Source organism: Phaseolus vulgaris, chromosome 10 (assembly GCF_000499845.2).
Source record: "Phaseolus vulgaris cultivar G19833 chromosome 10, P. vulgaris v2.0, whole genome shotgun sequence".
In the NCBI taxonomy this organism is placed as follows: Eukaryota; Viridiplantae; Streptophyta; class Magnoliopsida; order Fabales; family Fabaceae; genus Phaseolus; species Phaseolus vulgaris.
The window spans coordinates 40934001-40948564 of NC_023750.2; the positions used below are offsets into that span (position 1 = coordinate 40934001).

Genomic DNA, 14564 nt, shown 5'->3' on the forward strand with positions numbered 1-14564 from the left:
TAAGAGATACGTCCTTGCCAACTACTACCAATTTGTTACGCAAATCCAAACACTAATATCTGTGTCATATCATAATATAATATATATATTTATAGAGATATATAGAGATGGAGCCCTACCCATAATTTGTGTGTAGAATATTTTTGGACTAAAAGACAAAAGAGGATTTGATAATTCATAACAAAACGTCTAAATGAGCAACCCTGGAAGAGCCATGCGTCCTTCAATTATTGGGCAGTCCTTGGGTGGGCCCACTATCACCCATACCCTAATTATCCAATTATTATTAATTTAATATGTTGCAACTCTTCACCTTCCCTTATTTTTAGTTTAAATACATGGCATAGTAATATTGCGTGTTCACCAACGGAAACACAACCAAAAAAACGAACCCATAGCCATGTGACACAACAACCTTATTAAACCAACTCTGCTCCTATTCTGAAGGAACACACAATGGCTTCTTCTCTTACCTCTTCATTCTCTCTCCTATTCTTCCACTTTCTTATATTTCTCTCTGTTCTTGATTCTGTCTCATCCTCATCGGACGCTCCACGAACCTACATAGTCCACGTGGCGCAATCGCAGAAGCCCACGCTTTTCTCCACACACCACAACTGGTACACTTCCATCCTCCACTCTCTCCCTCCCTCCTCCCACCCAGCCACCCTCCTCTACACCTACTCCGCCGCCGCCGCCGGCTTCTCCGTCCGTATCACGCCCTCACAGCTCTCTCACCTCCGCCGTCACCCCGCCGTCCTCGCCGTTGAGCCCGACCAGGTCCGCCACCCCCACACCACACACACCCCGCGCTTCCTCGGCCTCGCCGAATCCTTCGGCCTCTGGCCCAACTCCGACTACGCGGACGACGTCATCGTCGGCGTATTGGACACCGGAATATGGCCGGAACTGAGGAGCTTCTCCGACGACAACCTCTCTCCGGTTCCCTCCACGTGGAAAGGATCTTGCGAAGTCTCACGCGACTTCCCCGCGTCCTCCTGCAATAGAAAGATCATCGGCGCCAAAGCCTTTTACAAAGGCTACGAAGCCTACCTCGATGGACCAATCGATGAATCCGCCGAATCGAAGTCTCCGCGAGACACCGAAGGCCACGGCACGCACACCTCTTCCACCGCCGCAGGCGGTGTCGTTTCCAACGCAAGTTTGTTTCACTACGCTCAAGGCGAAGCCAGAGGAATGGCCACGAAAGCCAGAATCGCCGCTTACAAGATCTGCTGGAAATACGGTTGCTTCGATTCCGACATCCTTGCCGCCATGGACGAGGCTGTCGCGGATGGAGTTCACGTGATTTCACTCTCCGTCGGCTCCTCAGGTTACGCGCCGCAGTATTTCCGTGATTCGATCGCTTTGGGAGCTTTCGGCGCTGCTCGTCACAATGTTCTGGTTTCGTGTTCCGCTGGGAACTCAGGGCCTGGTCCCTTCACTGCTGTGAACATTGCACCGTGGATTTTAACTGTTGGAGCTTCCACCATCGATCGAGAGTTTCCTGCTGATGTTATTCTCGGAGATGGAAGGGTTTTTGGTGGGGTGTCTTTGTATTACGGTGAAAGTTTACCTGATTTTCAGCTTCGATTGGTTTATGCTAAAGATTGTGGGAACAGGTACTGTTACCTGGGGTCTCTGGAAGCTTCTAAAGTGCAAGGGAAGATTGTTGTTTGCGATAGGGGTGGGAATGCAAGGGTTGAGAAGGGGAGTGCAGTGAAGCTTGCTGGTGGGTTGGGAATGATTATGGCTAACACTGCCGAGAGTGGTGAAGAGCTTCTTGCTGATGCACATCTTTTGGCAGCTACCATGGTGGGTCAAATTGCAGGGGATGAGATCAAGAAGTATATAAGGTTGAGTCAGTACCCAACTGCGACTATTGAGTTTAAAGGAACTGTGATTGGGGGATCTCCTTCTGCTCCTCAAGTTGCTTCATTTTCTAGCCGTGGACCCAACCATCTCACTTCGGAGATTCTTAAACCTGATGTCATTGCTCCTGGTGTTAACATTTTGGCAGGGTGGACTGGGAGAGTGGGACCTACGGATTTGGACATTGATCCTAGGAGGGTTGAGTTTAACATTATTTCAGGGACTTCTATGTCTTGTCCTCATGCCAGTGGCATTGCTGCATTGCTTAGGAAAGCATATCCTGAGTGGTCACCTGCGGCTATTAAGTCTGCTTTGATGACAACTGCTTATAATGTGGACAATTCTGGAGGGAATATTAAGGATCTTGGAACTGGAAAGGAGTCAAATCCGTTTACTCATGGGGCTGGTCATGTTGATCCCAATAGGGCTCTTAACCCTGGCTTGGTTTATGATTCTGATATTAATGACTATTTGGCGTTTTTGTGCTCAATTGGGTATGATGCTAATCAGATTGCGGTTTTCACTAGAGAGCCTGCTGCTGCAAACCCTTGTGAAGGGAAAGTGGGTAGGACTGGGAGATTGGCTAGTCCGGGTGATTTGAATTACCCTTCTTTCTCTGTGGAGTTGGGTAGGGGAAGTGATTTGGTTAAGTACAAAAGGGTTGTTACTAATGTGGGAAGTGTTGTTGATGCTGTTTACACTGTGAAAGTGAATGCTCCACCTGGTGTTGATGTTACTGTGGCTCCCAACACACTTGTGTTCAGTGGTGAAAACAAGACACAGGCATTTGAGGTTGCGTTTAGCAGAGTTACGCCCGCTACTTCTGACAGCTTTGGGTCAATTGAATGGACTGATGGAAGTCACGTTGTGAGGAGTCCAATTGCTGTTAGATGGAGTGGTGATTCCTCATCATCCCTTTGAGTGGCTATGGAGACACATTCCCAGGTTATGGATTTAGTATCGTTCTAGTTTTTTCTCCTTTTTTTATTGTACAAGCTGCAAATAACGACTTTGAAGTGGTTGGTGAAGGAATTCCAATAATTTACGGGGATGAAGTAAGACAGGGGAATGAGATGTGATTTGTAACATGGTTGGTTCAGTTCAGATTGTTGTAATTTGGTGTTGAGGTGGGGTCGTGCTGAACGAGATGTATATGGCAGCATTGCACCCTCTGGCTTTGCTGAAAAAACCTAGGACACTTTGAATTTGTCATGCCTTTTTTTGTGGCTTGTCTGATGGGGCCATGGATTCTCATAATCATCCATTTACATCATTCACAGGTTATGGATTTATTAAGTTAAGAGTCTTTGTAATTTTCTGTAAGCTTATTATTGCCCTGTTGTAGAAACTACAAAATACTTTTACAGTATGCAGTTTCATGCAAGTGTACTGGGGACAACATTGAAGTAGTCGATGACAAAGTATGATATTTGTCGATGTGATTTGGATTATTGTCGTGCTTCTGCATATTTATCAGGATACGTATCATTATATAACTAGTTATATATACTATACTTGAAAACTCCATGAACATGCATGTTCATAATGATAAAAGTAGCAATTACACATCATTTTGCATTACAAACTATGCACTGTCCTCCAAGAAGATGTTCCCAGTTATGAACATGCAATGATTTGTGTGCTATGATAACCTTTCAAATCAACAAAGACCAAGCTATCTAAGTTTAATCCAAAATCTGATTATTTGCTGTCGATTCATCAATGTATACTAAATTCTTTATGTAGTAGAACCACATATGCATATACTGTTTTGTGATTTTTAAAAATTGTCTTGTAATCAGTGACAGAGATCTTAGAAAAGGAGGGCCAAATAAATTTACAAGTTATGCTAAAATTTGTTGTTCAAGAGACGTTAAGATGTTATCCAAAGTGAGTTTATTTCAATAATCGATTATAATTATAATCAAAATCAATTTTTTTTAGATAAGTTTGCCAATAAGCGATTTGAAAATACTTAATTTTGTTTGGATGAAAAAAGCTCTTATATGAGAAAAAAGAGTGCGTATGAAGATGAGAAAGGGAAAAAAAGCTTTTGAAGAATAATTATAAATTACAAATTTCCAGATTTAAGAAAATAGCTTGTTTTAGAGAAGGTATTTTACAAATTTAAACTATTATCCTAAACATCTGGTTATTTTACAAACAATTTAAAAAGTAAAACTAAAAATCTTAGGTTTCAGTTGCCTTAAAAATCTGTTAAAGTGTGTACAATCTTAAGCATAAGGAATTGGATTTTCACTAAAATGAACCCTGCAGTTCAAAAGCAACTGGAGGCTGGTACAGTTATAAATTATAATCTAATGAATAAGATGATGTGTAGGTTATATTTTTATTAATTTTTTATTTATAAAGTATAAAATTAAGGGTGTGGGTTGTTAACTCATTGGCGTACCAAATTATCCCGAAGTTGAAGAATAAACTTACCTAATAATAGGAAAATAATAATTTAACTATCTTATAAAAATGAAAAACTTTTTTACAATTATCTATACCTATATATAAAGGGGATTTCCTTCTTAACTGCTCTTAATTTTTTTTCTTATTTTATCCTTATATTTATATTTAATTTTATTATGGTATTATGGTCATTGTGTCATTTCTTATTCCCCTCTTAACTGCTCTTAATTTTTTTCTCATTTTATCGTTATATTAATATTTAATTTTATTATTATATTATGGTCATTGTGCCCTTTCTTATGGGCGGTTTTGAATTGAAAGAGAAGTGGAAAAACGGTTTTGAATTGAAAGAGATGTGGAGGAACAATTATGGATTGAAAGAGAGGTGGAGGAGTAGTTATGAATCGAAAGAGATAATTTATTTTAAAAATTAACTGCATAGAGAGAGTCTGAGAGAGAAATAAATTTAATAAAATACTTGAAATATATGAATATATAAATAGTAAAAATAAAAAATACGGATACACAGGCACGTGAGTGCCTGTGTTCCCGCTAGTATTATAATAATATAAATTAATGATTAATGACTAAAATAAGTTTATGACATTATACTTGAATGAATTTGTCTAGATATCATTAATATTAACTAGAGCGGGCAAAATTTGTATATATATCGCTAAATATAATAAGAAAACAATACAACAACATAAACTTTTATTTGATTTTGTGTTAAAAATAAAGCAAAACAAAATTAAAGTAAAAGATATAATCGTTTGAATTAAAATATAACTTAAAACAATTTGTCTTTCAAACCATAAAAATATTCCGAGGGTTAAACTTTATCAAACATAACACACAATATATATTCATGCTAATTTTTTTATTTTTAGATTAAAGGAATCTTAATTCCGTCATTAATATTCATTTCTTTTGAACTTAATAAAGGGATTGATTTTATGTTCAGTCACCAAGATAACATTTTTTAACAAGTATATCATAAAAACATGTCATTGATAATTTCACAACATACATGAAGAGAAAAAGAAAATTCTAACATATTATATATATATAAGATTTAAATATGCAACAACTATACATATATAGATTTTGATATAGATTCTAGAGGAGGTTTAGATAAAGTATAAAACCTTTTTTTACGAGAATATTAAATGTCTAACAAATATTATCTAAATGAATAAGAATAATATAAAAAAATTATATTATTCACTCTAATAATATTTTTAAAGGTTTAGGGTTTAAACTTCCGTTAACAGTATACAGTTTTTTATTACTTATCTGTGAAACAACCACAACCACTTGAAGATCAATATTACACGCAAAACAACTTATACTAATAATTATATTTTAAATTTTATTTAATTTAATAAATACAATTTGTAAAATAAGATTTACATTTACATATATAATAAAAAAAATTATCTCTATCTCTTATCAAGATGAGATTTTAGTTTTTAATTCTATAAGCAATTCTAAAAAGTAAGTTGTACTTTTTTAGTAAATTAAGATAAAAAATTGCGATGAAACTTGATTAAAACTATACTTATTTTATTTTTTTTTTATTATACATATATACATCTCATAGATTTCTTTTTTCTTTTTATTCATTTATATTATCAGTGTTACATTGTTATATTGTTTAAGAAAACTAATTAAATGATATTTGAAGGTCTTGACCGAAAAATTGACGGGTCGTTATCTCATAAAAGTCAAATACAATTATAAAAAATAAGATGAAAGAATAAAAAAGTTTTAATACATAGCAAATTCAATTGGATAAGTCCAAAATATTAAGAATATATTTAGTAAATATAAAGTATAAAACAAAAAGTTCAATAAAATTGATAAAGTCCAATAACTAGCACTATAAATAGGTGATTTTCGTAAGAGTTGGAAGATGGACTTTGTTTTTTCTGCCAATTTAGGCATAAATATGGATAAGGTCGTTAATCGGCCGATCAACTTCTGAATTTCCTTTATATTTTCAGGATTTCGCATTTCAATGATAGTCCTACATTTTTATGGTTTGTTTCGATGACACGGTGAGTGAGCATGAAGTCCAAAATTTTATCATATTCTACCTCGAATGCACAATTGTCGAGATTGAGTCGCATACCATGATATTTGATAGCTTTGAAAACTTTCTTGAGATCTTGAATGTGTTGGATGCACGAATCAAATTTCATGACTATGTCGTCGACATAAACCTCATCGTTTCGATCAAGCATTCCCTTGAAGATTTGATCCATCAGTCATTGGTAGGTTGCTCCGACATTCTTTAGGCCAAATGGCATGACTTCATAGTAGAAGTTATCACAATCGGTCACGAAGGCAATCTTTTCCTTATCCCTTAGATGCATTTGCAAATGATTATATCCGGATTATGCATCTAAGAAACTCAAAATGTGGTGATCGCCTACCCCATCAACGAGACGATCGATGCTTGACAAAGGGTAAGCATCCTTCAAACAAGTTTTGTTGAGATCGGTATAATAGGTGCACATTCTCCATTTACCATTACATTTTTTCACCATAACCATATTTTTCAGCCATGTGGTATATTGTGCTTTTCTGATGAAATCGACTTTCAAGAGCTTGTCGGTTTCATTCTGTGCGGCATCGCGCTTCTCTTTGCCTATCTTTCTCTTCTTCTGGGCGATCGGTCGTGCCCATTTATACATTGAGAGACCATGTGTAATAATATCCAGAGTTACCCCTGACATGTCAGAGGTGGTATAAGAAAATAAGTCAACATTTCCGATAAGTGTTTGACTTACCATTATGCTGTCGGTCAGCGTTTGCGATGTCCCCATATGTGTTGAATGTGCATCATCTTGTAAGGGTATTGGGCATAGGTCTTTGACCGACTCGAACAAGCATCATTCAGTCTAGGATCCAGATCTACTAAAGCAACCATGTGCTCCTTCCTGAGAGTTCTCGATTCTCGGAACTAGTCTCTGTTTGTCCCTCACGATCTTTGTGATTGTTCTCTTTATTGATCACGGGATCGTCCCCGTGGTGACTCTCTGTGACATGGTTGGTTTGTTGGTTCGTCCTTTAAGCAGACAACATAGCACTCTCGTGCTGCCTTTTGATCCATATGTAGTATGACTATGTTGCCCGAAGCAAATGGAAACTTCATGGCGAGATGTGGAGTTGAAGCTATTGCTCTAAGAAATTTTATGGACGATTGCCTAAGCAAAATATAAGGTGTTGGCGTTTACAAGTAGATGCCTTATTTTAATGGTTCTACAGAGGTACCTACCCTCACCAAAGGTGGTATATAAATTAATATGCCCTCGCGTATCCACTCGTTCACTAAAACAATCTACTGTCTGGTAATCATATGGTTGGATATCTGTTTCTGAGATCCTCATTTTTTTCAGGTTTTCCAATACAGAATGTCGACCGAACTCCCTTGATCCACAAAGGTCTTGGTGATGCGAAGTTTTCGATTCGATGGTGATGACTATGAGGTTGTCCTAGACAGAGTCAATAGCTATGAAGTCATCATCAGTGAAGAGTATTAAGGGTATTCTTGGTCGGTCTCTAATTGTGATCGAGTGCACTGATTGAATAGCCCGTAGATGTTTCTTACGAACAAAACTCGAACACCCTCCATGTGCAAATCCTTTAGCAATTGTGTTAATCACCTCATGACCGCTTCTTCTTGAAGGATCGACCTACTTAGGGGTTTCGCTCCTTCGTTGTTGCTTTGTTGGGCATAGATCATCGTCATGATAACACCAAGAGTAAGATTTCCCTTGTTCATCCCTTCGAGGGTACTTCTCCCTCTATGGGGATCTATGAGAATTCTTGTTCATACCTTGGACGAATTTGCGCAAAAAGGTCAACTTGAATGAGCTCTTCAATCTTGTCTTTTAATGTTTGACATTCTTCGATTGTATGGCCAAATTTGTGATGGTATCAACATTGCATGGACATATTTGTACCCTTTGAGTTTTGTAAATTTTTGAGTGTCGGGATGGGATCGGCATTCAATGTTTCGTCCATGATTTCCTTCTATCAGCATTCAATTGGGTATAATTGTGAAACCTCGCCTTGATTTTCTTTGTACTTGTCGAATTGTCCAGGCGCATGTTTGTCACCTCGATCATTTTCTTTTCCTTTACCTCCACTAGTATCCGCTAGAAAATTATTGCAATAATCACGCACTTCTTCCAATTACATTAACTTAGTCGTTCGTTGTCTCTGTTCGTCTAAGTTTTGTATTGGTTACTTACATAGAATTTCAGCAAACGAGCCTGATCGAAGTGTTGTGACCAAGTGATGTATGACCACCTCTAGATTGAGGTTCTTGGTATTCAAGGATAACTTGTTAAATTTCGCTATGAATGCTCAAAGTGATTCACCTTTCTCTTGTCATTTATTGACAAAAGTTATTGATGTAAGATGATGCGGTTGACTCGTTGCAAATTGAGTGTCGAATTTGGTTAATAGAGTTTTGAAGCTATCCACCGAGTCAGATGGAAGTCTTACGAACCAACTAAGTGCTCCTCCTTTCAGCAAGGTGAGGAACACTCAACACCATACTGGTTTATCTGATGTGTAGATGGTCATCTTTGTCTTATACACATCAATGTGCTCGTCCGGATCTGTGGTATTGTCATACCGATTGACATTCAATTCGTTCCAGTTGGGAGGGAGTTGTGCTTCCATAATTTCATGTGAAGGGATTTCCATTCAGATCATCTTCTATGATGTGAGTGCGCTCGGTGTGCAATCTGGAAGATTGATAAGTCTAAGTTTAGGTTGTAACTGTTCTCTCTTGGTTCTATGTGTGCTCGCTTATCAAAGGAGAAGGTTGCCTTTGTTGTCTACGCCCGACTCCTATGTAGGACCGACTACTTGTCGCTTCATCTCTTTGTACTGTTCCTTAAGGACTTGCATCTCCTTTTCATTCTTCTGGCTAAGGGTCACCTCCTCTTTGTTCTTTTGGCATATTTCTTCCATCTTTTTCTGTAGAGTCTGGAACTTAGCAATCTGATATGCCTCTAAAATCTTTTCATTCGCCATCTGTCTTGTCGAAACTATTGTTGCTTGTTGTAATTCTATCTCGACCCCATAGTGGACGCCAATTCTACTTGTATAGACAAAGTGAGCCTTGATATATAGTACTTGAGATTGACTGTAACAATTTTTATCAGTGTCAGTCACTCGATAATCGTGTCCTCGATCGTGCTCCCTTATTCTCCAACTCTTCCACTCCTTCAGGATTCAACACTTCAACTCCTTAATGCTCAATTGAGAGTAAACCTGGAAAAGATTCTCCAACAACCAAGTAAGTACTCTATATTAAGAGTGTATGATGTAAATCTGAAAAACATACCTTACTCCTTTGTAGAAGACTTATTTATAATGTTTGGTAATTAACTATTTGATTCATGGATCATCTCAGACGCATATCTTCAATAAGTCAATGCTAGCTGATTTTTCAAGAGGTCACTTAGATTTGGTGGGGTGTAACCTAGATATATAGGATATTTCTTTACTTGTAATTTATTGTCAATTTGTTCTTTAATGTGGTGGATCACTCGGTTGGTCGGTCAACAATATTGAGTGACATATATCTCACTCGGTCCACCAATACAGAAAGAAAATAAATATTTTCATCAATAAGTTAGAAAAGAAAAATAATAAAAATCTGTAATAATAAAAATCAAATTATATAATACTTAATAAAAAATATTTAAAACAATTTTTAATAAAAGTTGAATTAAAAGTACTGAAATAAATCACTAACTTAATTAAGAAAAAAAAAAACATGTTCTGCGTGGGAAGCCACGTCCATCCATGTGACAAGGCCATGCACGCCACCTGCTTGTGTTTATACAAACTGTTACACGCAACAAAAACCAGTGGCCATGTGGACTGTACTCCAAATTCCAAAACCCAAAAGGCCAATGCCTTTCTCTGCTGCTCCCATGCCCACCCTCCAAAACCAGCAATCCTACCTTTACAAGCAAACCCTTTTTATGATCATCTTCAAAAATCATCTTCAAAAATCACAACCACCACTTTCTTCTTCACTCCCTTTCATTAATAATCCCCCTTCCAACTTTTCATTCTTACTGTAATTCTCACCAATAACACTTTTTATATTCTTTTAGGGTTTCTGAATCAGAGTATCTATAAGTTTTGTTCATCACTAAGTTTTTGCCATAATATCCTCATTGCATCACCATCAATCCTATTTCAGTTAACTTTTTAATCTTTTGTACCATTTAAAAAATAATAATAATAATATGTTCTCTAATGTATATTTTTTTCTATTTTTGTACAATAGTGATAGCAGTAATACATTATAAACACAATCAATATCATTTATCAATAGCATACTCGTAATCACTTAATAAAACATTATCATCTTCTATAAATAAAAGCTTAATTTTAAGCAGATACGTAAGTAAAGCTTTGTTTAAAGTAGTTAATAATAACGATTGGCTTATATAAGATTAAAAAAAATCAATTATGGGACCTTTGAAAATGACCTCTGCAAGCCCATGCACGACCAAAGCATTTATAAGCATATTATTATAAATAATTATCAAAGTTTTTTCGTCCTAATCTTAAAATAGCACAACTTAATTTATTTTTTTTATCAATTTTTGTTTATAGCAACATGGCAATTCCTGCAGGCCATTATTCGTTGATGCCACACTAATTAATATTATAATTACTTAAATTAATGACTTGCATTACCCTAATTCATTATTAAACTTACACTCAATCATCAACCTCGATCTTCTCCCAAACCTGTACATTAAAATAAATAAAAATGTTACAACAGAAAATGATAATAAAGACAAATGCTGTTTTCAAACATTATAAATTGTATGCATTTATTTATACACACTAGAAGTTTGTGTGATCACTATTTTTTTTTACTCAAATATTTTCATTTTTCCTTTATAACATATTTGTCTGGGTAGGATTGAAATTAAAATACTAAACTAAATTTTCATAATGTACGTTAGAAAAAAAGAAAGAAAAATAAGATATTTTTGTGATACTCACTAAAAACTTCTCCGGGAAAAGATCTATTTTTTTCCTTTTTTTCAAAACTATAATATAAATAGATTTAAAAGTTGTAAAATAGTTTCATATTAAAAAAAAATATCTTTATATAGCTTCCTTTATTTTATTTCACTTTTTTTTCCCTTTTATTTAAGACTTTGTTTGCAGAATCCGAAAGAAAATGGAGGAGTGAAAAAAATAAAGTAAAAAAATAAATTTTTTAAATAAAAAAAGAGTAAAAATAATGAAAAATATTTTTCATTTAATTTATTCTTAATAAATTTATTTTTGATTAGTTATTATTATATCATAATTAATTATAACTGATTATGTTACAAGTTATAATCAATTATATACAAATATGATTTAAAAAATTCTATTTTTGAGCAATTTAATATATCATGTATCTAACAAAACTATTATATTTCAACACAAAAACTTCTAATACGAAATTCACAATACTTTTTTTTTGACATCACTATCAACACAAACAAATCAATATAATAATTTCTAAATCTCCTTTCTATATTAATATTAATTTTTAATGTCACGAATTAAGTCTAATTGAAAAATTCATAGTTAGTTATCATAATTACTGAATTTGAACTTCAGTTTAATTTCATTAATTTATGTCTGAAACTAAGAGATTGTAGTGTCATAACCTAATTCGATATTGTTTACAAGTGATCATCTGACGATATTCATATTTAAGAACATTAATATCATATCAACACAAATAAAAAAAAAACTATAGAATATAAAAAAAATAAGGACATAACATTTAATGAAACAGACCAATAACAAAATCAAATAAAAAAAAGTAATTAAGACAGAGATTTTAATATATATTAAAAAAATACACGGAAAAAAAGATAAATTATATAATAATTAAGAATTTACGTATTATTGACTACACTTATAAATATTCCAGATTGAGATCTCAATTTCATTGTGTGGAACAATTTCCATCCAGCATAAATAAGTGAAAAACAATCTAGTTTTTTTTCATTTCTAGCTATTCAAATAAAATATGTATTTTTTTTAGTTGAAGTTACAAAAGAAGCAGTTTGATGAATAACTTGCGTTTCCCCAAAGATGCGTTGCTATTATTTTAAGTCAACCCTTGTGTCTATCAATGTCACTCACATCAAAACTTACTACAATTTTTATGCTTCCCATTCCCATTTATAACCAACAAAACGCACACCTTTCGGTAAAAACTCTAACTTTCTCTCCCTCTCTTCTTCTTCTTCTTCATGCTCGCTCTTGCCATGGCCCTCGATCACCAACCCTCCTTGTTGCCGTGGCAGCCCCGCCGGAGGATCCCCATCCTCCGCCGCCGGAAGGTGCAGACTGTGCGGCTGGGCGCCAAGAAGCCACGCCGCCGAATTTTCGGGCTTTTTAAGATGTTTCGAAAGATGCGTTTAAGGTGGCTCAAGTTGCAATATGTTCGCATGTTGAAGAGGCTCAAGGAACACTACCGAAACCTTGTTAAGGATCTTGTCGAAGCTGGGTCCACCATTGAAACCTTTCACCAACGTCTTTTCATGGATAGCACTTTTGCAATTCCCGTTGGGGTTAACTTATCTACCTACCCTTCTCGTCTTGGATCAGATCGCCCTCGAACCATCTTCATGTAAAGTTCTTTTTTTTTTAATTTATTTCTCTTTTTATTTCCCTTTTAACCTTTCTCTCTATTTTCTTTTATCATATTTATATGTATTTATATTGGAAGACAAAGTATAAGGAAGCCCAAGTTCCTTGTATTTGCATCCTTCCATTTGTATTATTCTTGAAAAAAAAAACCTCCTTTCTTCTTCTTTTTCTTCTTCCTCTTTTTAATTATGGTTTTATTTTTACAAACTTGTGCAAGAGTTATATAAAGGGAATATAAAACAGTTGGGTTCCCTCATCATCATCATGAGGTGATCATGTTCAAGTTTGTTTCTATGGAAATTAACAATATCCATAAGAGATTAATCATCTTTGTTGGTGCCCGGTTGGAGTTGACCTGAAAAAGGTATTCTGATGATCAAGTACTCTATATATGTAAAGAGTGTATATTTATAAAACTGATAAAAACATACCTTACACCTCTATGAAAGGTTTATTTATAGTGTTTGGTTATAAGCCCTTATTGTGATGGGCCAGATGTATCAAATATCAGTTGTTAACTGATTTATAGCATGATCTCATATTCATATATTGCTATATTGGTATAATTGGATAATATCTTTAATATCTTTCACTTACTCAGTGTTTAACTGATCTCTCGAAGATGTCACCTGTGAACCATGATCATAATTCGTAAAAAAATTTTATAATTGTTGTTATTGTCATTTATTAAGTATCTTAAATGTGTTGTCAATTGGTGACGGAAATTAAATGACTAACTCATCCTATATCGAGGAACAATTTTTTTTATCTACATTATAATTTTGGAAAATTTGATGCGTATGAATATTGGCTCCAGCATTGTTGCAACAATCAATAATGTTTCAGAAGTCGTGTGTTAACGTAATAATTATTCTCCAAAAAATAAATGGTGGAATGCGATGTGTGTGTTGTTCAACTTATTCTCTTTGACCATGGAAAATAACATATTTGGGAAGAAACATGGCACTTAATTTAAAAATTCCAATAAAGCCAAATGCGATTTGCTTAGGCTTTGTTTGCCACATTGGACAGAGAAGTAAAACAATAAACTTATGGTCTATTTTATTAATATTTTTACTGAAAATCGATATATCATTTTGATAATTATTGTCAGATACTATAAAGAAATGTGGGATTCAGAAAAAAATATTGTGGTGACTTCAACAAAATAAGTATGCCAGACTCAACAAATAATAGAAATGTTATTTTTACAACATTAGTGTGTTAGGAATAAATTTTAATTTAATGTTTACTATAAATTAAGTTTTAAAACTTAATTTTACGAAATTTCTTAAAATATTGGTAAAGTTCGTTTAATAAGAATTGAAAAACATAATATATTTCGATCAATAATTTAAAATTTAAAAATATATTAGAAAAGTACGTGACTATAATATAAACAGTGAAAATAAAAAATATTAAATAGTTTTTCCTGTGGCTTATTAAATGGTTTATTATATGTAATCTGTTACACCAGCATAATCCCTGTTCGTTGAAAAAGATTGTAAGCGACAAAAAATTATTTCCTGAGGTTTTTTTTTCCTCTTAGCTAATCTTATTAA

At 34.6% G+C, this 14564-nt stretch overlaps 2 protein-coding genes across 2 annotated transcripts; both read left to right on the forward strand.

Moving 5' to 3' along the window:
* The first annotated feature begins 320 nt into the window (after window positions 1-320).
* On the forward strand, window positions 321-3323 carry LOC137818592 (subtilisin-like protease SBT1.4). Its single transcript, XM_068622113.1, has one exon. The coding sequence runs from the start codon at window positions 457-459 to the stop codon at window positions 2791-2793; it is 2337 nt and encodes a 778-aa protein (XP_068478214.1). The 5' UTR covers window positions 321-456; the 3' UTR covers window positions 2794-3323.
* A 9063-nt stretch (window positions 3324-12386) lies between these two features.
* LOC137819519 (uncharacterized) lies at window positions 12387-13166 on the forward strand. The gene has a single exon (XM_068623398.1). It carries the CDS (start codon window positions 12603-12605, stop codon window positions 12984-12986), a length of 384 nt encoding a protein of 127 aa, XP_068479499.1. The 5' UTR covers window positions 12387-12602; the 3' UTR covers window positions 12987-13166.
* Window positions 13167-14564: the final 1398 nt, after the last annotated feature.

Bases quoted from the DNA above. Each gene is read 5' to 3' on its own strand.
- LOC137818592 (XM_068622113.1), top strand. From the start codon at position 457: ATGGCTTCTTCTCTTACCTCTTCATTCTCTCTCCTATTCTTCCACTTT.
- LOC137819519 (XM_068623398.1), top strand. From the start codon at position 12,603: ATGCTCGCTCTTGCCATGGCCCTCGATCACCAACCCTCCTTGTTGCCG.